Genomic DNA, 23,433 nt, shown 5'->3' on the forward strand with positions numbered 1-23,433 from the left:
GGAGCTGTGTTAAAGAAAGCTTTGGACTCCGGCTGTGTAGAAAAGACCTTCGGAATGCCCGTCAATGGCTGTTTGATTTCCTCACCCGTGAATCCCAGCTTCATGCTACAGTTATGGCTATTACCCTTTGGCACATCTGGGAAGCGAGGAATGATGCTCGTAACAATGGTATTTTTTTGCAGCCTAGGAGAGTTGCTGCTAAAATTCGAGCTTATGTGGAAATGGTGAGACAACACTGCATAAAACCCGGGCCTGTTGCTAGGCGTGAGTCCTCTTCTTCAACTCTCCGGTGGACTCCGCCACTTGCGGGCACGGTTGCTGTCAATGTTGATGCCGCCTTGTTCCCCTCGACTCGACGGATGGGTATTGGTGTCGTCGTTCGAAATCACAGTGGGGACCTACTTGTTGCTTGCAACAAAGTGTTTCCTGGTATTCCTGAACCAGAGCTTGCTGAGGCTCTTGCCATTCGGCACGCCTTGAACATCTGCCAAGCTGAAGGCTTCATGCATATCAGTCTAGTGTCAGATTGCCTCTCTATGGTGAACAAGATCAGGTCTCCTGGCCAAGATCGTTCGAGTGTGGGCGCCGTTGTCTCCGACATCAAGTCTCTGGTTAGTTTTACCCACTGTACTTTCTCACATGTCAAGCGTGGACTGAATGTAGCGGCACATAAACTAGCACGGAGCTGTGAGCTAGCTGTAAACTGCTTTTACCGTGGTGTGGCTCCGGATTGCATCCGGGACGAACTGTATTCTGATGTTCCTTAATCTATGAAGTATTGTCTTTCTCAAAAAAAAAAAAATGGCCCATTCGAACATGAGCGATCAGTCGGGAGGCAGCTTGGAGGCCCACCGCCCGGTCCCATCCGTGTCTCTAGAAGCAGCGGCAAGCTTCCACCTCCTTCTCCTCTCTTCTCCCGTCCATCCTACTCTTTATCGGTCCACCGATCAGCAGAAGAAAGAGAGAGAGGGAGGACGAGACGAGGACAACGATGAGGGGTTGGAGAGAGGAGGTGGTGGCGCTGTCGCTGGAGGCGCACGGCCCCGGCGACGACCGGCCGGAGAAGCCGCGCCGCTACGGGGTCACGGAGATGAGGAGCCCCTGCTACTCCTTCCGCCCCGCCCACCACGCGCTCCAGGTACGTCCGCCCGCCCACCGCGCTCACCCCCGCATCTCATACCAGCGCCACACGCATTTGTCCGTCGCCGCTGCCTGGGTCGCGATGCGCGAGTTTGAGTTCCGCGTAAGCTCGATTGCACTGGGCTCTGTTTGCTTGAATCTTTTTCGAAACCAGCAGCTTACTGCTACCAAATTCAAATCGAAGCCCGTTCGGGTCTGATTTAGCCGCGCGACTAGTTCTCCGGTGCGTAGGATTAGCTGAGGCGTGCCGAGAAGTTGGAGCGTATGACGGTCACGGGTTCGATTTACAGATCAATTTTTAGGGGGTTCAGTCTGTTCAAATTGGTTGGACGACCATTGTTTCTGATTGGTACTTTTGATAGGGTGTATGCTACAACTCAGATTTGCCAGCGTCTAGGTTTGTTGGGTGCGAGTGTGATTGGCATGCAAGGGAATCGCTATGAAGATGGATCAGACAAATTCCACCTGCAGTCTGCAGAGGGGATGTGGATATCTGATGGTGAAATGAGGAAATGTGGTTGTAGTGTTTTGTGCACAATTTCCTCGTGTCTCCATCAACACCTCTTTGTGCAGGTGGAATTTCCTTCAGACTCCCTGCTGTACCACCCCTTTTGAAGGAAGAAATGCCGCACACATTCTTAGACTGAAAGATGAACCATACTGAATTTAGAGGAAACTCTCAAGATACAGAGATAATTATCAGAACAAAGACACATAGCTCCTTACTGGGTTCCCACTTTACTAAATTTCTGTGCTGGTTAATGATAATGATGCTTCTTTTCCAATATCTAGACATTCCTGATAGCAGATTCTCAAGCCAGCCATATTTTATTCCAGGAAATATTGGATAATATCGGCCCTTTTGTTGACGGTCTGAAGTTTTCCGGTGGATCTCATAGTTTGATGGGAAAAGAACTGATCAGAGAGATCACCGATTTAGCACACAAGCATGACATGTATGTGAGCACTGGTGACTGGGCAGAGCATCTCCTGCGCCAGGGACCCTCTTCGTTCAAGCAATATGTAGAGGTATGTAGATGTCTTGCTGTCCTGGTTGTATGTTATACGCGCACAAACGTGTCTGAAGCCTGTATGTGACATAAAATGTATTGTTGCAGGAATGCAAGGAGTTAGGATTCGACACCATTGAGCTCAACGCCGGATCTCTCAAGCTCCCTGAAGAGGCTATCCTGAGACTAGTACGCCTCATAAAGAACAACGGTTTGCGAGCCAAGCCCCTGTTTTCAGTGAAGTTCGACAGCTCTGATATCCCTGCAGCCGGTGATAGGGCGTTTGGGGCTTACATAGCTCCAGTGAAGCAGAGCTCAGGTAATAACTAGAAGCACTACCGTTCCACTGTACTCATATACATGCAGTGCTATTTCTCCAGTTGTATAAGTCAGAACTTAGTCATTCTCAATTGTCGGTGTCTTATTCTCTGTTCTTGAAAAAATACTGTCGGTATTATGTTCCTCTGTGAGGCTGTGAACATAACTTGTTTCCTTTCATAAGATGACTACATTGCACTCCCTTGTATCTATAAGACGGGCCTGCATTTTGTGTTGTTCGTTTGCAGAAAGAGTCGAAGACATTGACCTGCTGATCAGGAGGGCCGAGAGATGCCTGGAGGCAGGTGCGGACATGATCATGATCGACACCGATGACGTGTGCCAGCGCGCTGACTCTCTCAGGGCGGACGTCATCGCGAAGATCGTCGGCCGGCTCGGGCTCGAGAGAACCATGTTCGAGACATCCGGTGCCAACACCTCCGAGTGGTTCGTCAAACGATACGGCCCACGAGTACGGCACTTCCCTCACTCAATCCCTCCTTGAAACCGCAGAACGTTTTGCATGCTGCCTTTTTCTTTTCATGGTCTGATCCATGGAGAACTGATTCGCCGCCGGCGCAGGTGAACCTCTTCGCCGACCACTCCGAGGTGATGAACCTGGAGCGCCTCCGGGGCTTGGACGTGCGCAGGAGCGTCCGCCCCCTGCTCCCTTCGCCGTTCTTCCTGATGTGATGACGGCCTTCCTGAGCTCAGAGCCTCGGCTGAGACCTAAGCGAAGCGTTGATGGAGTTGAGTTCCTGCTGGCTACTGATGTGAGTTGTGCGAACTGTACTGAGACTGAGAACCTAAGCACTGTCGATGGAGTCGTGAGTTGTGGAGCCGAGGCCGCGTGTTGGTAGCAACTACTGTGTGTGTGTGTGTGTGTGTGTGTGTGTGTGTGTGTGTGTGTGTGTGTGTGTGTGTGTGTGTGTGTTTGATGTGGGAGTAAATTGTACCGGGAGAAACTAGTACAACTTGTTTAGTACTGTGTGCCTGAATTGCTGAGATGAACACAAGAGAAGGTGTGCCCGGGTTCCTGAAGACACGGAAACGAATACGCGCCTTGAGGTCATGCATCGTGCTTCTGCACCACATTTCTGTTGCTTCCCGTACGTGGTTCCGGACAAAGCAGACCAGACCAGACCAGGTCAACGGTTTCACTTGCATTGCTTAACTAGTAATCATGCTCTCGACTAAAATATGTTCTACCATCTTAACCCATGATATTGTTCTAAAATATGTTGATAATAACTCTATCATAACATAAACGTACTTGAAAAACTTAAATCTCATACAAACAGAATATGATACGTAATTCCCAAGTCATACAAATGACTAAAAATACATTGCTTTATGAATCAACAGCCCACGGCCATTGCTTAGAAACTAACAAAGATCATTAACTAATTCTCCCTAGTGTGTTCATCTCGACAACCAACGCCACCGCAACACCTTACCAGCCCAGTCTCTTGAAGGTGCTCATAGGGGTAGAGTTTATGTGAGTTTGTTCATAGGGGTGTGTGTATATACATGTATGTGAGCGACATTGATTATACTTTGTTAAAAAATACACCTCGCCGGCAATCACAGTACCATATAGGTCTTCGTCCTATCGCTGACATAATTGTTTGTCATATATCGCAGTCATGACCTCTTAAAATGTACAACTTACATAATTCACCTATTATTCAGAACTTAGTCATCATTATACACTAAGATGATGATTGCTAGTTCACACACACACACACACACACATTGCTAGTTCATACAGAAGCAAACAATCAAGCAGCATCAATATGACATCCCTGCGGCTTTTCAAGTAATGTCAGGTACACATGAAACCAGCCAAAGAACTCGCTGACGAGCAAAAGCAGATGGGCAAACAACTGAAGGTAGAACCACGCATACTCATAATCTGGAGGTCATGACCAATGTAGTTCATTTTTGGTCATTTAGTGTTCATCCTTCCATGGCAAGGTTCAGAGCAACGAAGGTATTTGAACCTGTTATTTCAAATAGCATGCTTCTCTTGTGAACTTTCGAAATACATCACATACCAGGTTTTTAATCACTTGCAAATAACAAACAATAGAAATTATAAGTCGAATGGCTCTTAAGAAGTGAGAAACAACAAAATCCAATAGTAGCTAACATGACCACAAAACTCCTTCACGTATAAGACTGAGAAAAAACAATGAAAACCTACAAACGACAATGAACTCGTAATTTCAAGAATTGTTATCATCTCGAGCTTAAACAGACTATAATTACCGATTTATAACTACATGGAAGGACAGTAAAGCTTATAATTTCATGGAATAAATGTTGATAGTACTATGATAAAGGATCAAATTATTAATTTATGAAATACTATGATAAAGGATCAGATTATTAATTTATGAAATACTATGATAAAGGATCAGATTATTAATTTATGAAATACTATGATAAATGATCAGATTATTAATTTATGGGACTTCATTGGTAGAAACTTTAATATTTATATGACCAAGAGATGCAAAAACTCTAAAAATTGGCCTGCCATTAGCTTTGAGATAACTGTAACTCCCCCTGACGTACAGTTGCACCCAGAGAATATGTTGGGCATTCAGATAGGCCCGGGCCTTTATATGAATCCATTGAGAAAACTGTATGGACATAACCTACTGTATTTGTCCACCTTATGTTCCAGGGTCCCCATCATACAAACCAAGGTTTCCTGTTATGCGTGTGGTAAGAATCAAGAAAACTGTGATCGCAAAATGTGTTATGGCTACACCATAAACATAAGGTGTTAAGAGTAGTGTGAGTTACCTCCCAATCGGTGCCTCTATTTGAAGATCAAGCACAATTCCGTATTTGTTCAAATATAAACATTAAGTTGATCTGTACCTAACACCTGGACATAAGTACAAAAGAACCTTGTTACTGAATGCAATACTTTCAACTAAAAAGTGAAAGATGATATTCAACACACATGCACACACCTTTGAGGAAATAAAAGACAATTTTAACTAACCTTGGCTTTTTGCAAAGCTGATCACGGTTGCCGTGACCATGAAAAATTAGATCCTTAGGAAATATAATCCTTGAATCATTAGTAGTGTATACAGAAGCAATGTCTGTGCACTTTGAGAGAGAGGAAGGGGATGTTGGTTTTTGTGTGTGTGTGTGTGTGGGGGGGGGGGGGGGGGGGGGCTAAACAAGCGCCGCGCCGCAAATGTACCCATTTTAGCGCGCGCGCAATCGCTAGTGTGTCTCCTGCGGGCGCGCAATAACCGCACGCGCGGCATATAGAGTTGGGCGCGCGGTCCGAATCGCTATCGCGCGCTGCGTATTTGGGGCGCCCGCTTCCGCGCGCGGAACACAAGAGCGCTCCCGCCGCACTCTCTCCCCCGCGTCACCTTCGCCCCGCACGCGCCGGCGCCGGCAAGCTGACCCGATGGACGCACGCGCCAGCACCCCCCTCACCCCATCCTACAGCCGCGAACCCTCCAGCGCCGCCGCCGCCGCCGCCGCTGCCACCGCCGCCGCAAACTCTAGCGCTGAGAGCGTTGGCCACGCCTTCGTCGGAGATCCTCCAAGCATCGGCCTCACACGCGGCCTCTTCATGCCGCCGAGGTCGGCGGCTGGTGGCATTGCGCCGGCGCCCGCCGTGATGAAACCACGTGCACCCCCCTCAAAGCTCCCAAATGCGGTGCGGCCGAAGAAGGGCAAGACATCCGCGAAGAAGAACAAGGCGGCGGACGGCTCCGGCACCTCGAAGGCGCCGAGGAAGAAGCTTGCAGGGCATGTGACGAGCACGGCGACTACCGAAGCGCCGGCGAGCTCACTTGTTGAGCTGGCGGTCGACGCGCACCATTTGTTCGACGATATGCCCCAAAGGTAAAAAGTTTTCCGAACTTTTTTTCCTTCTTTATTTTTTGAATGCATACATATAGATAGCTTATTGCATTGTTCTATATACTTTGTAGTGTGAACGGGGATGCATACATGTCAACTATGGGTGTTGGCTCGAACAATTCGCATTGTTCTCAAACCAATGACATGCATTTTGAAGACCATGAGTTCGAGGTGGACGAGGATGGTGAGGGCATTGTCGACACATCGAAAGGAAGAGGAGGCAACTACACCAACGACGAAGACGTTGTGCTATGCAAAACTTGGTTGGACGTGTCGAGGGATCCATCCGTTGGAGGTGATCAAAGTAGAGATGCTTGTTGGCTCCGGATGAAAGAACACTTTGATCTTCGCAACATGAGTGGAATTGACCGCTCCACACGATCACTTTGCTCCCGGTGGTCGACCATCAATAGGGATTGTCAACAATGGGCGGCTGCACAAAAAGCGGTTGACAAGTTGAACCCAAGTGGCACCAATGATGATGGTAGGGTAAGTGTCATTTCATCATTCCTCATGTTCACATCATGCTTGTTATTGGTGTTTCTTGTGCTAACTTGTTTTGTTTTCATGTAGTTGAATATTGCACAAAACTTGTTCAAAGGAGAGGAGAAGAGGACCAAGAAGGGGAATATCAAGAAAGGAAGGCCATTTATGTTGCCTCATTGCTATGAAGTATTGAAGGATGATGAGAAATGGAAGAAGTGTGAGGATATTGATGATTTGGATTTGAGAAAAAAACGCAACCAAACAATTGATTTGGAAGATGATGATGAGGATGATGCATCAAGTGAAGATGGCAAGAGAATCCCCACCACAAACTCGGTTTCATACTTGAAGCCAAAATGACCGGATGGCACGAAGAAAGACGGAAAAGAAAAGAAGAAGAGGAAAGGAGATGATGAGATCATAAATGCTATGGAAGCAATTGTCAATGCAAGAAAAGAAGCCAACGAGGTGAGGAAAATGGCAAGGAACCAAGATGCCACGGCCGAGGAGAGGAGGGTGGCTGCCGAGGAGAGGAAAGTGGCATTGGAGGAGAGAAAGTGGGCATGGAGGAGCGAGCTAAGTTGTTGGAATGGGAGAAGCACTTGTTCTTCTTGGACACATCTTTGTTCAATGATGCGCAAAAGGAGTATGTCAACCTTGCCCGTGAAGAAGTCTTGATCCAAAAAAGAGCCATGATTCGCACAATGGGTGGCGGTGGCCTTGGCGGCATGGGTGGCGGTGGCCTTGGCGGCATGGGTGGCATTGGTGCCATGGGTGGCTTTGGAGCTACCATGGGCGGCATGGGTTCCATGGGTGGCTTTGGAGCTACCATGGAGACCATGGGAGGCATGGGTGGCTTTGGAGCACCTCCGGGCGGCTTGGACGGCATGGGTGGCATGGGTGGCATAAGTTTTGCGTCTCTCATTGGGGGCATGGGTGCACCTCCGGGCGCCGGTGTGCCACCTTCGCATGAAGATGCCGTTGAAAATCTTGGCAACACCTTCCGAGCTTCACGTGATGAGGGTATGGCGCGCAACAATGAAGAGGAGGAGGAAGAATCGTCTTTTTGAAGGAGTCGAATGAATTGGAGGAAGATGAGGATGAAGACGAAGATGAGGACGAGGCTTGATTCTTGTGATTTTCGTTTGTGTCATCATAACTTGGTTTGCATGTTGAACTTGGGTTAATTATGTTGTGGGCATGAACTTTTGGGCAAGAACTTGGTTGGAATGATGTTTGTGATTCAATATATGTCATGTGTTTTGTGTTGATGTGTGAAATTTGTGCCCAAAATGTGAACAAATGTGCGCGTCGGCTGCTCGCGCGCTCTGCATTTTAGCGCAGTGCTGGAGCTGCGCGCGCGCTCCATTTAGCGCTACTGCTGGAGCAAGCGCTGCGCGACGCGCCAAACCTGGCGATGGGCACGCCGCAAACCAGATTTTAGCACGCCGCGCGTTGGAGATGCTCTTACTTTGCGCTTTGACAATTTGCCACTGCATACATTGCAATTGATCTATTGCCACTCTTTACATTGGACTTTGATTTTTTGCCCTCTGTCAAATGGGTCCCGCATATAATGACCAAAATAGCGATGCTCCCGAATTGACCAGGAATGGGAGAGGAGCTCTCGGTCGCTCGGCTCATCCCCTTCCTCTCGCCGACAGCAACACCAGGAGACCGCGGCGGCTACTCGGTGGTGAGTCACGCTCGGTGGTCCTCGACGGCCGATGGCCCTTGTCGTCCGCGGCGACTACCTCCCAGCGAGGTGAGTCATCTCTGTCCAGCTCCATGTCCCGCGGCGGTTACATCTGGGGCTGTGCTCTGCTGTCGGCCCTCGTGATTCCGTGATGTGTGCTTACGACTGTTGCTTGTGCTCTGGAGCCAACCACCACGTTGACGTGATATGCGTTGCCGCTGCGGCTCCGGTGACCACGACTGCAGGGACGCGTCGGCACGGACGGACCGACCCTTCCCTTTGCTGCCTCGGACAACAACGGCTCGTCCATGGTGCTTTTGCAGGTCGTCTCGCGCTGTCCCCGAGCAGCATGGCCGCTGACTCCATGCAGGTCTCTGGCAGCAAGGGCCGCCGGCCTCATATTGCTCCTGTGATACGTCTCCAACGTATCTATAATTTATGAAGTATTCATGCCATGTTTACACTAGTTTTATATGATTTTGGTATGATTTGATTAGAACTAACCCGGATTGACGATGTTTTCAGCAGAACTACCGTGGTGTTATTTTTGTGCAGAAATAAAAGTTCTCAGAATGCGCTGAAATTCAACGGAGATTTTTTTTGGGAAAATATAAAAAATACTGGAACAAAAATCTACCGGAGTGGAGTCATGTGGGCTACACTAGGGTGGGTGGCGCGCCCACCCCCTGGGGCGCGCCTCTATGCCTCGTGGACTCCCTGCGGAGCCCCTTGACTTGTCCTCGACGCCAACCTCTTCTATAAATACCCAAACCTCCAGAAAATAACCTAGATCGGAAGTTCCACCACCGCAAGCCTCTGTAGCCATTAGAAATCAATCTAGGCCCTCTCTGACACCGTGTCGGAGGGGGCCATCATCACCGGAGGCCATGGGGAAGGATCTCGGAGGGGCCATCATCGCCATGAAGGCTAAGGATCAGAGGGGGAATCTCTCCCCATCCAGGGGGGAGGCCATGGAGGAGGAAGCACAAGGGGAAGAACTTCTCCTCCTCTCTCTCGGTGGCGTCGGAGTGCCATCAGAGGGGAATCATCGCCGCGGTGATCGTCTTCATCAACATCACCATCCTCATCTCTTTTACGCGATCCACTCTCCTGCACCCCGCTGTAATCCCTACTTGAACATGGTGCTTTATGCCACATATTATGATCCAATGATGTGTTGCCATCTTATGATGTTTTGAGTAGATATCCTTTGTCTTTGGGTTGATTGATGATCTAGATTGGTATGAGTTGTATGGTGCTGCCCTATTGTGCCCTCCGTGTCGCGCAAGCGTGAGGGATTCCCGTTGTAGGGTGTTGCAATATGTTCATGGTTTACTTATTGTCTGCGTTGCTTGAGTGACAGAAGCATAAACACGGATAAGTGTGTCACGGCGTATGGGAATAAAGGGGACTTGATATGTTAATGCGATGGTTGGGTTTTATCTTAATGATCTTTAGTAGTTGCAGATGCTTGCTAGAGTTCCAATCATAAGTGCATATGATCCAAGCTCATATGAAATTGCAATGATGCCGGTCTTGTTAACGATTGCCTAGGATAATTCCGGGCACCGACCCATCATTATTCCACACTCACTATTTATAATATTGAGTAATATATTCTAACTTTATGATAACAGCACCTACTTTTATATTTTAGCTCTCCGATACCATGCAAAGTTATCCTCTTCATACCCAGAACGTAGTTTTATTTCTCATTTCTAGTTGGAAGCAAACGTTCGGTGTACGTAGAGTCGTATTAGTGGCAGATAGGACTTGAGAGAATATTTGATATTACCTTTAGCTCCTTGTGGGTTCGACACTCCATACTTATGACTTTCACCTTTGATAATGTCTCCGATGATTCCCTGCACTTGGGGATTATCAAGCTCTTTTCTGGCGCCGTTGCCGGGGAGCAATAGCGTGGGGTTGATATTCTCGTGTGTGCTTGTTTGAAGAATCTTCACTAAGTAATTTTCGTTTTCCCTTTTTATTTGCTTAGTTGTGGGTGAAACATACACACAAAAATCAAAAAATGAAAATACAAAAAGATGCACTTGCTTGATATGCCTAAAAAGATTTTCAAGAAGAGAAGTGATTGGAAAGTTATGCATTGGAGAAGTGAGGGTCGACCTTGAGCACTTGTGTTCATGCTCATGGAAACAATGTAGAATTTTTCATGGAAGTTTCTCTGTAAATAATTATCCCCTTGTATATATCCTTTCTATTATAAAAATAATGTGCCAAGCTTTGGTTTTAGGATGATTAGATTGCTTGTTTACTATGTGCTGTACAAAAACAGAAACTTTGGCTGTAGCACGTGAATTTACATTTTTTACTGGAAAGTCAAATGGGTCTGAAACTTTTTGCACATTACTTATGTATTTTTTTTTTAAAAATCATATTTTATTTAGAATTTTTGGAGTTACATAAGTTTACTAAATTTCCAGATTACTACAGACTGTCCTGTTTTTGACAGATTCTGTTTTCTATGTGTTGTTCGCTTATTTTGATGAATTCATGGGTAGTATCGGCGGGTATGAACCATGGTGAAGTTGGGATACAGTAGACAAAGTGCTAATATTAAATTGAAATGAGTTTGCAACAGTACCTAAAGGTAGTGACTTGCTTTATTATGCTAACGGATCTCACAAAAATTTTGTTAAGTTTTGTGTGGATGAAGTGTTCGAAGAACGAGGAGTTACCAATGTGAGAAGAATAAAGAGAGGCAAGAGTTCAAGCTTGGGGATGCCCAAGGCACCCCAAGTAAATACTTCAAGGATACTCAAGCATCTAAGCTTGGGGATGCCCCGGTTGGCATCCCATCTTTCTTCTTCAAGAATTATCGGTATACATCAGTTTTTGTTTTGTTCACACGATTTGTGTCCCTTGTGTTTTTTTTTTATTTAGCAACCATGCTGTATGAGATAACCCTTCATCGATTTGTAGAATGCTTCATGTGCTTCACTTATATCTTTTGAGTATGGTTTTACAGAATGCTTCGTGTGCTTCACTTATATATTTTGAGCTTGGATATTGGTTAGTCTATATTAATTGTAGAATGCTCCATGATCTTCACTTATATCTTTTGGAGTATGAATAATACTATCATCTAAAGTGTGTTTGGAAGATTGTCAACTTTAGGAATTAGTGATCCCACTATTTTGGAGGGTGTTGAATCTTAGTGTGATATTTATGAAAGTGGATTTGGAAGAGTGTCAACTTTAGTTAGTAATGATTCCACTATTTCGGAAGAGGTTCCAACTGATTATGAGAACAAAGTTGCTATCTATGATGATTAATGTGATGACATGTATATAAAAAAAAGGGCAACCTGGTGCATGTAGCTCCCGCTTGCGCAGGGTCCAGGGAAGGGTCCGACCACTTTGGGTCTATAGTACGCAGCCTTTCCCTACATTTCTGTAAGAGGCTGTTTCCACGACTTGAACTCATGACCTCATGGTCACAAGGTAGCAGCTTTACCACTGCGCCAAGGCTCCCCTTCAATGTGATGACATGTATGCTATAAAGAATAATGTTTACCATGAAACTTGTCATCATGATTTTTATTTTCAATTGGATTATGCCTCACATGACGGTTACTTTGTTGAGTTTGCTCCCACTATTCCGAATGAGAAGAATTTTTGCTTATGTGGAGAGTAGTAAAATTTCTATGCCTGTAGATCATGAAAAGAATGCTTTATGTGATAATTGTATTGTTAAACTCATTCATGATGCTACTGAAAATTATTATGAGGGAGGAATATATGCTTGTAGGAGTTGCAATAATATCAAGTTTCTTCTCTATGTGCTTAAAGTTTCGAAGTTATACTTGTTTTGCCTTCCTATGGTAGTTAATTCTTGTTCCCTTAAATTGTGGGCTCACAAAATTTCTAGGCACAGGAAGTGGGTTAGGTTCAAATTTTCTAGTTATATTCTTCATGATGCTCTCTTTATGTTTCAATTCTTATCTTTTATGTGAGCATCATTAAAATCATCATGCCTAGCTAAAAGGCATTAAAGAAAAGCGCTTGTTGGGAGACAATCCAATATTTACCTTTACTGTTTTTGTGTGTCCACATGATTAAGATACTTTATTAATCATGTTTTATAGCTTTTGTTTCAATAAAGTGCCAAGTAATACCTTTGGGAAGACTTGGGTGAAAGTTAATGTGATCTTGCTGTAAAAAACAGAAACTTTGCACTCACGAGATTAGCTGTCATATTTTACAGAAGAGTGATTTTGAGTTGATTCTTTTTGCATAAGATTAATAGACAAATTCCTCACGTCCATAAATTTATTTCAGAATTTTTGGAGTAGCAGAAGTATGGTTGTTGTTCAGATCATTACAGACTGTTCTGTTTCTGGCAGATTTTGTTTTTAATGCATAGTTTGCTTGTTTTCTAGTTTCTATGGATTATATTGCTCAATATAAATTATAGAAATGATACCGTACAATAGGAATTGTGTGAGAACAATTATAAAGCTTGTCTTTGACAGTACCAAAGTGAATGATTTACTCTTTATCATACTAACCCATCTCACGAAGTTCCGTTAAGTTTTGTGTGATTGAAGTTTTCAAGTTTTGAGTGAAATATCGTTATGAGGAGAATAAGGACTGGAAAGGCTCTAAGCTTGGTGATTCCCAAGGAACCCCAAGGTAATATTCAAGAAAGACTCAAGCGCCTAAGCTTGGGGATGCCCCGGAAGGCATCCCCTGTTTCCTCTTCAAAACCATCGGTATACCTTACCCGGAGCTATATTTTTATTCGTCACATGATATGTGTTTTTTTGGAGCGTATTTTCATTTTACTTGCTGTTTGAATAAATCATTGGATCTGAAATCTTGAATGAAAAAGAATCCTCCCATGGCTAGTTAATTATTTGACTACTCAGTGTTCTTCACTTATATCTTTTTGGAGTTGTTTGCCATTTACTCACGTGCTTCACATATATCCTATGAGTAAATGATTGAATGAATTGAATATCATAAATCTAAATTTATATATGTTTCATATGCTTATAACATGGGGAGTAATGACTTCACACATAATAAGTATAGGTAGTAAACTTATTGAAAGTTAGCAAACACAGCATTGGTCACTTGAACAATTCATGAAAAAATATTAAAGGAAGAGAGATTTCACATATAAATATACTATCTTGGACATATTTTGTAATTGTGAGCACTCATTAAAATATGACATGCTAAAAGGTTGATGTTGGACAAGGAAGACACCTTAATGGGTTATGTTTTCCTATATCCTAAATGTTATATTGTCTTGGATCATCCAACATGTTGAGCTTGCCTTTCCCTCTCATGCTAGCCAAATTCTTTGCATCAAGTAGAGATACTACTTGTGCTTCCAAACATCCCTTAAACCAGTTTTTCCATGAGAGTCCACCATACCTACCTATGGATTGAGTAAGATCCTTCAAGTAAGTTTTCATCGTGCATGCAATGAAAAGTGCTTCTTAAATATGTATGATCTATTAGTGCGAAGAAAATAAGCTTTATACGAACTTGTGATAGGGAAGAAATAAAAGCGACAGACTGCATAATAAAGGTCTTTATCACAAGCAGCAATATAAAGTGATGTTATTTTGCATTAAGATTTTGTGCATCCAACCATAAAAGCACATGACAACCTATGCTTCCCTCTGCGAAGGGCCTATCTTTTACTTTTATCTTCTACCTTTATACAAGAGTCATGGTGATCATCACCTTTCCTTTTTACACTTTTTCCTTTGGCAAGCACTTTGTGTTGGAGCGATCCGGATATATATATCCACTTGGATGTAGGTTTTCATAAATTATTATTATTGACATTACCCTTGACGTAAAAGGTTGGGAGGCGAAACTATAAGCCCCTATCTTTCTCTATATCCGATTGAAACTTTGAAACCATAAATATCACATGAGTGTTAGCAATGGTGAAAGATTAAATGATTGTTGAGTATGTGGAGTTTGCTGAACCAAAGCTCTTGCATAGATCCTTCCCAAAAATAAGATGAATTGCAATTGTTTGATGACTAAGAGCATGGTTTGTTAGTTTTCAAGAAAGTTTATGATCTATACTTTAACTTGTGAATAGCTTGTTACTTGATCATTAAAAGTTTTATGAGTTGCGCCACTGTTATGATATATAATGATGCTAGAAAAATTGATTGAAACTATCATTGATCAAACTTAAGCGCTTTCTAGCATTCACACTTCATAAATTATTTCTTTTATCATTTATCTACTCGAGGATGAGCAGGAATTAAGCTTGGGGATGCTGATACGTCTTCAACATATCTATAATTTATGAAGTATTCATGCCATCTTTATAATAGTTTTATATGATTTTGGTATGATTTGATTAGAACTAACCCGGACTAACACTGTTTTCAGCAGAACTACCGTTGTGTTGTTTTTGTGCAGAAATAAAAGTTCTCGGAATGTGCTGAAAATCAACGGAGATTTTTTGTGAAAATAAAAAAAAATACTAGAACAAAAATCTACCGGAGGGGAGTCCCGTGGGCTCCACGAGGGTGGGGGCGCGCCCACCCCCGTAGGGCGCGCTCCTGTGCCTCGTGGACTCCCTGTGGGGCCCCTTGACTTGTCCTCGACGCCAACCTCTTCTATAAATACCCAAACCTCTAGAAAATAACCTAGATCAAAAGTTCCTCCGCCGCAAGCCTCTGTAGCCACGAGAAATCAATCTGGGCCCTCTCTGGCACCCTGCCAGAGGGGGCCATGATCACCGGAGGCCATGGGGAAGGATCTAAGAGGGGCCATCGTTGCCATGAAGGCCAAGGACCAGAGGGGGAACCTCTCCCCATCCAGGGGGGAGGCCATGGAGGAGGAAGCACAAGGGGGAGAACTTCTCCTCTCTCTCGGTGGCGCCGGAGTGCCATCGGGAGGGGAATCATCACCACGGTGATCGTCTTCATCAACATCACCATCATCATCACCATCCTCATCTTTTTTACGCGGTCCACTCTCCCACACCCCGCTGTAATCCCTACTTGAACATGGTGCTTTATGCCACATATTATGATCCAATGATGTGTTGCCATCTTATGATGTTTTGAGTAGATATCCTTTGTCTTTGGGTTGATTGATGATCTAGATTGGTATGAGTTGCATGATTTATTTTGGTGTTGTCCTATTGTGCCCTCTGTGTTGCGCAAGCGTGAGGGATTCCCGCTGTAGGGTGTTAAATATGTCCATGATTTACTTATTGTCTGCGTTGCTCGAGTGGCAGAAGCATAAACACGGATAAGTGGGTCACGACGTATGGGAATAAAGGGGACTTGATATGTTAATGCTATGGTTGGGTTTTACCTTAATGATCTTTAGTAGTTGTGGATACTTGCTAGAGTTCCAATCATAAGTGCATATGATCCAAGAAGAGAAAGTATGTTAGTTTATGCCTCTCCCTCATATGAAATTGCAATGACGACTACCGGTCTTGTTAACGATTGCCTAGAATAATTCCGCGCACCGACCCATCATCATTCCACACTCGCTATTTATAATATTTAGTAATATATTCTAACTTTATGCTAACATAACCTAATTTTATATTTTAGCTCTCCGATACCATGCAAAGTTATCCTATTCATACCCATAACGTAGTTTTATTTCTCGTTTCTAGTTGGAAGCAACCATTCGGTGCACGTAGAGTCGTATTAGTGGCTCCTTGTGGGTTCACACTCCATTGGACTTGAGAGAATATTTGATCTTACCTTTAACTCCTTGTGGGTTCACACTCCATACTTATCACTTCCATCGTTGGGAATTGCTACGATAATTCCCTGCACTTGGGCATTATCGTCCTGCTATGCGACGCGTCGTCTACCCTGCACCGTGGATTAACAGCACCATGCAGCCAGAGCCTGCAACTTTCTTTCCTTTTATTTTTTTGACGTTCTCAGAGCCTGCATCTTGGTCCATGGATGGATGCATCTGTACGAACATCATCGAGTGATTCTAAGTTCAGAACATCATTTGGACAATAATTAATCAACTCCCTACGTTCTTCCCTCACTGCTGCTCGTCGTTGTGTGCAAGCGTCCATAGATACTGGAGGAGAGAACATCGGACGAGGCAACATGCGTGGAGCAGCACGTGGAGGCGGGGACAAGAGAGGCGAGCATGAGGCGCCAGGAAGCTGGAGAGAGCGGCGGCCGCCGCTGGATTCATCCCGATTTGGGGAATCATTGAGCTCTGTTTAGTCAAACAGTTACAAAGGGTAAACCTGTCCACTGTTTTGTGTATGTATTATGTCAATCATTTGCTAGTATTTTTTTCATGAGTAAAAGTGGCAAAAGATCAAAGTGCAAAGAAAAGAGTGTCATCAGATCAATTACAATCTAACTAGTGGCAAATTGTCAAAGTCCAAAGAAAGTGGTGGCAAATAATCAAATCCCCAGTAAAAGGGAGTCCACCAAGTGTGCTTATTTTGCATCCAACTACGTCATATTCACCATGGTATCACGGTGACACATTCAGCAAAAACAACAGTACTTAGCCCCCAGTGTACAACATCACATTGGAAAAATTGGCAAAAACTATAGCATCAATGTACACGAACATGCATTATCGTAGCTCTACATAAGATAACAGGATGGTGAATAATAATTCTACACTAGTAGAAAGCAGGGCTTTGGTTCGGCCAGAAAAGAGCATTAATCCCGGTTGCATTACGAATCGGGACTAATGTGAGCATTAGTTCCGGTTCGAGCGGCTAGGGCACAGTACATGCATTAGTTCCGGTTCAACTGGGACCTTTAGTCCCGGTTGGTGCCACGAACCGGGACTAAAGGGTGCGATGCCCATTAATACCGGTTCGTGGCACCAACCGGTACTAAAGGTTAGACCTTTAGTCCCGGTTCAAGCCACCAACCGGTACTAATGGGGTTTGAGGCATTAGTACCGGTTCGTGGCACGAACCGGTACTAAAGGTCCCATTTTCAAACTCTACCCCCTCCCCCCCCCTCCCCCGCATGTGGATCGCCTTTTCAGTTTTGTAAAAAGCAAAAGAAAATGATAAAAACTTCGAAAATTAAAATCCTTCCGGATGTAATTATGTTACTACATGTACTAGTTAGGAAAATGTAAAAACTTAAATTTGGACATGCTTTGCAAAAAGTGTAGGGAAAATGTAAAACGGCTATAACTTTTGCATACGATGTCAGAAAAAACTTATAATATATCAAATTGTTTAGCACGAAAATCCGCATCCGATTTTGACCGCCTACGGCCCGTTTGCAATTTGTTAGAATCCTCAAATTCTAAAAGGAAAAAAAGTTATGCTCAAATTTCATTTTTTTTGAATTTTGGTCAAATCTGGTCAAACTATGGTCAAATTTGGTCAAACTATGGTCAAACTACTTATTCAAGAAATATTAGTGTTACTACACAATTATTCAAGAATATTAGTGTTACTAAATAATTATTTCAATTTTTTGAATTTTGGTCAAATCTGGTCAAACTGTGGTCAAAGTATGGTCAAACTACTTATTCAAGAAATATTAGTGTTACTACATAATTATTCAAGAATATTAGTGTTACTAAATAATTATTTCAATTTTTTGAACTATGGTCAAATCTGGTCAAACTGTGGTCAAACTATGGTCAAACTATTATTGAAGAAATATTAGTGTTACTTAATAATTATTGTTTTTTAGAATAATAGTTTCAAACTCGAACAGTGAAACGTGTGACTTTATGCTCAAGCTAAACTCCTGAGGGTTAATAGGATTGACATCTTACTATTGTTAGGAAAACAACAAGTGCAAACTTGGAAACGAGGGGGAATAGAACCCAAAAGTTAAGCGTGCTCAGGCTGGAGTAGTGAGAGGATGGGTGACCGCCCGGGAAGTTAGATGATGGGTGATTAGAGATTAGAGGTTAAGTTGAGCCGTGATGAGGGGTGATTAGAGATTAAATTGGAAAATAATTCAGAAATTTGCAAATTCAAAAAATAAATTTAAAAAAAATTCAATTTTTTTTCGTAAAAATACTTTTAGTCCCGGTTGGTGTTACCAACCGGTACTAAAGGTGGAGCTCTAGACATCGGCCACGTGGACGGCCTTTAGTCCCGGTTCGTGTAAGAACCGGGACTAAAGGGGGAGGCTTTAGTAACGACCCTTTAGTCCCGGTTCCAGAACCGGGACTAAATGCCCTTATGAACCAGGACAAATGACCCTTTTTCTACTAGTGCTACAAACCCTTGGAATACAATGGTATGCAAATCATCAACTATTTCAATCAGCAAGTATGAAACTGAAGCTTGAAATTTGTTGCCGACAACATGGCTCATTGATGAAGATTTTATGTGGCCAATCCGCTTCCTTTCTGAATCCATAGTCCATAATTGTCTCTACGATCCTAGGTCCGAAGCACCATAAATAAGGAATAATTTATTGTGAAACTGCAAAAGAAAAATAGGTGAAGATGGTACATGAAGGAAAATACATAGGGATGTGTTACGCGTCGGCCGGTGGATCTTTTCCTCCTGAGCCATTGTATGTGATGCCATTGTGCGGCCGACGTCTTCTACCATTGCCTCTCTGCACGGCTTTCCACCAACTGCCCCTCCTCATTGATCAGAACAAGATGCCGGGTATTGCCGACAGTGGCGGAGACAGGTAAACTATGAAAAAATTGTGAAAAGCCCATAGGAAAACCCATTCAAGGCCTAGTTCGCTCCAAGGTTCTGGCGTTAATCCCCATCTCCGTGATTAGCGATACAAAAGAATCAGGAATATCCTATTCGCGCATTTTGCGTCGAAAAGTCGAGGTTTCGCACAGAGCGAGCGAGTGGTAACCTGGGCCAGCCCGATAATGTGTTCCATCTTTTCCGGTTTTTTCTGGTTTTAGGAACCTTCTAGCAGGTTCCCTGAATCGGTTTTCTGGTTTCTTATTTTTTCCGTTTTTCTTTGTTTCTTTTTTCTTTTCTTTTCCTTTTCTGTTTCTTTTTTTCGTTTCTTTTTAATATTTCAATTTCAATTTATTTTTTAATGTTCATGTTTCAAAAATTGTTTGAAAACTTAAAAACTTTGTGCTTTAAAAAAACCAATTTCTTTAAAAATGGTCGTGTTTTCAAAAGTTGTTCATATTAAAAAATGTTTTCCAAAAATTGTTCGGAATGTTTTTTTTTCATTTTTACAGAATTTTAAATAGTGACCGGGATTTGAAAAAATGTTCCTGTTTCCAAAAATTGTTCACAAATTTCAAAAAATGTTCTCGTTTTGTAATTTTCATTCACGTATTAAAAAATTATTCGTGTTTCAAATTTGTTTGGGATTTTGAAAATTGTTCTCTATTTGGAAATTTGTTCTAAAAATTCAAAATACGTTCATGATTTAAAAAAAGTTCCCATTTTGAAATTTTGTTCAAAAATTCAGAAAATGTTCACTTTTACGAAACAAGTTATGAAATTTCAAATTTTGTTTGGATTTGTCAAAAATGTTTTGTAATTTCAGAAAATAAATCAAATTTTGGAATGTTGTTTGGGATTCTTTCAAATAGTTTTAAGTCTGCTACCGCTATTTGGTTTTAAATTCTCACGATAACATTTTTTCACGAGTCCTCTTTAATTGCAGTGGCTAGCAGCGAGCGGTCTTGAGAAAATAGTCCAGGGCACCATAATGTGTCGGCCCAGTCTGGGCGCGGCCTGTGCGATAGACCACCTCTTTTGCCGCAGAATGCGGCACATAGGGGCTCCCAGAGAAAACGTCCAAAATAAAGTAAACGACAAAACAAATGTCTTTGCGGCTGCGTCTGGCCCAGCAAGCCCAAGTCAGAGCCCAGGTCTTCGTCACAGAATCCTCTCAGTCCGGTGAATGGCGGCCTCCTCCGCCACCTTTCTTACATCCTCCTCCGTCCATCACACCCATAGCGTGCTCTCCTCAAGGCCTCCGTCTCGTCAAGCCTAGGGTAGCTATCTAGTAGCGTCCGATCCGACGGACTCCCCCGTCGCCCTCCGCCATCACCACCGCCGGTGAAGAATCACGTGGCAACAAAGGCGATTCTGCCGCTAAGCCGTCGCCCTCCACCATGAATGCCCCCGGCCCGACAAGAGCTACATGGTGTTGAAGGCGATGCCGTCAGTCTGGCCCCTTCCCCAACCCCTGTTGGACAGGTGTGTCTGCTCCTCTGTGAATGTGTGAACGCCACGGACCAATGAGGTGAATATTTCTATGATCTGATCGGTAAGGTAAATATTTGAGTTACGAGTTTGGTATGCATTTAAGACAATGTGGAATTATTTCACAGCTCACACCACCTGGAACACCATAGTGTAATGGTGTGTTCAAACGTCATAATCATACTCTATTGGATATGGTGCGTTCTATGATGCCTCTTACGGATTTGCCACTTTCATTTTGGGGTTATGCATTAGAGACAGCCGCATTCACTTTAGATAGGGCATCGTCTAAATCCGTTGAGACAACACCGTTTGAGCTGTGGTTTGGCAAGAAACCCAATCTGTCGTTTCTTAAAGTTTGGGCATGCGACGCTTATGTCAAGAGGCTTTAACCTGATAAGGTCAAACCCAAAGCGAAGAAGTGCATCTTCATAGGATACCCTAAAGGGACCACTGGGTATACCTTCTACCACATATCCAAGGACAAGATCTTTGTTGCCAAGAACGGATCCTTTCTAGAGAAGGAGTTTCTCTCGAAAAAAGTGAGTGAGAGAAAAGTAGAACTTGATGAGGTAATTGCACCTTCTCTCGAATTGAAAAGTAGCACATCACAGAAAGTAGTTCTCGTGATGCCTACACCAACTGAAGAGGAAGCTAATGATGATGATCATGAAACTTCGAATCAAGTTGCTACTGAACTTCGTAGGTCGACCAGGGTACGTTCCGCACCAAAGTGGTACGGTAATTCGGTCCTAGAAGTCATGTTGTTAGACAACGGCGGACCTACGAACAATGAAGAAGCTATGATGAGCCTAGATTCCAACAAATGGCTTGAGACCATGAAATCCGAGATAGCATCCATGTATGAGAACAAAGTATGGACTTTGGTGGATTTGCCCGATGATCGGCAAGCCATTGAGAATAAATGGATCTTTAAGAAGAAGACAGACATTGATGGTAATGTCACCGTTTATAAAGCTCGACTTGTCGCAAAAGGTTTCCTACAAGTTCAAGGGGATGACTACGATGAGAAATTCTCACCCGTAGAGATGTTTAAGTCTGTTAGAATTATGTTAGAAATTGATGCATTTTTCAATTATGAAATCTGGCAAATGGATGTGAAAACCGCTTTCCTTAAGGAGGAGTTGTATATAATGCAACCTGAAGGTTTTGTGGATCCCAAGGATGCTAAAAAGGTATGCAAGCTCCAGCAATCCATCTACAAACGCGGCGATGAGGACTTGCCAGGCCCCGACGGCCCCGCCGGGCCCACGTGGATCCGGACAGTCCTGCCACCACGCCACAACTCGCCGACCGACAAAGTCCTCACTGCCCGCAGTCCGCCGCCACCTCTCCACCACCAGGAAGCACCGCCGCCGAACGTCGAGCCACCGGCCCGCCCCAACCCAGATGAGGTCCAAATGGGCCCAGATCTGGGCTGGGCGAGCGCCGCCAGCCACCAGCGCCACCGTGCCGCTCGATGGCCAATGGCCGCACCGTCGCGTCGAGAGCTACCGTGGCACGCAACATCACCACCGCCGGGCCACACCAACGCCGGCCAAAGAGCACCGCCGCCAGCCACCACCGCCCGAGCAGGGGAGGCCGCAGAGGGGAAAGGCAGTCTAGCCGCCGCCAACACCACGTGGCACGGCCCGACGGCGTCCGCTGACGGCAGCGGGGGGAGGGAGGACCGTAGGGGAGCGCTGGAGGGGAATCAGGGATGAAGCCCCCGGCCGCCTCGCTCGGGGAGCCGACGGCGGTGCAGGGAACCCTAGGGGAGCGGCTCTTCTCGACTCTCCCCTGTCTCGCCTTGTGATGGGTTAAGCAAGGAATTGACAATGTGGGTCCATGGAAGTCTGCCAAGGTGGAAAGATGCATGATGTAATGTAATGTAATTTAATTGCTTTGGGGCTGAGCAACCCCTTGTCTTTATATTCTTTTCCTTTTTGGTAGGGCAAGAAAAGGATCGTCATTGCTTGATGTAATGTAATTTTCTTGCTTTGGGGCTGAGCAACCCCTTGTCTGCTCCTGTGGACCTCTCGTTCAGAAGCGCCCCCCCCCCCCCCCCCCTCCTTAACTCTCCCTACCTATCAATGTATTGATTCGCTTCCATGCGTATTGGAGAGAAAAAAAGTATCGTGAATTGTTCTTTTCCACCGACATAGTGATCTGGAGAGGAAGTATGATGTATTCATGGCTGAATAGTCGCTCTCCGGACCGATATGTACACCAGGCCACGCGACGAATTTTATCATGTGTAGAGCTCAACATCATTCGATTTCGTATAGCCATGCATGTTGAGTTCTTATGGTGCAAATTAGTACCATGCATGTTGAGTTCGGCCGAACTACTGCAAGTCATGCTTGGCAACCATTTATCATGTATGAGTACAGACGTTTGGCTTGTCATTCTCGATCTCTTTAGTTTCTACTACCGATATACAGTTACGAGTCAATGTGGGTTCTAAATTAAGTAGTCGCCGAATACTGTAGGTCCGGCTCAGCCCATATATCAGATAGAGAAAAGAAAAAGGAAAAATAACCCAGCCCAAGTAAAGTGTGCCACACCCTAGCAAAATGTGTTGGATCGGTCAATCACGCACGCACGCATGGCATCCTCTTCTTTTCCCCTGGATCTGGCTACCCAACTTTACTTTCATCATTTGTAATCCATCGTCGAAGCATGGAATCAATGCCAGCCAGGCCCATACTATAAATTGAGAGATATAAACTATATGAC

At 44.2% G+C, this 23,433-nt stretch overlaps 1 protein-coding gene across 1 annotated transcript; it reads left to right on the top strand.

The window, feature by feature from the left end:
- Positions 1-887: 887 nt before the first annotated feature.
- Positions 888-3,466, top strand: LOC123161331 (protein HEAT-STRESS-ASSOCIATED 32). The gene is made up of 5 exons (XM_044579168.1): positions 888-1,138; positions 1,978-2,169; positions 2,259-2,469; positions 2,717-2,940; positions 3,051-3,466. The coding sequence occupies exons 1-5, from the start codon at positions 992-994 to the stop codon at positions 3,159-3,161; spliced, it is 885 nt and encodes a 294-aa protein (XP_044435103.1). The 5' UTR covers positions 888-991; the 3' UTR covers positions 3,162-3,466.
- The last annotated feature ends 19,967 nt before the right edge of the window (positions 3,467-23,433 follow it).

This window comes from Triticum aestivum, chromosome 7B (assembly GCF_018294505.1).
Source record: "Triticum aestivum cultivar Chinese Spring chromosome 7B, IWGSC CS RefSeq v2.1, whole genome shotgun sequence".
NCBI lineage: Eukaryota > Viridiplantae > Streptophyta > Magnoliopsida > Poales > Poaceae > Triticum > Triticum aestivum.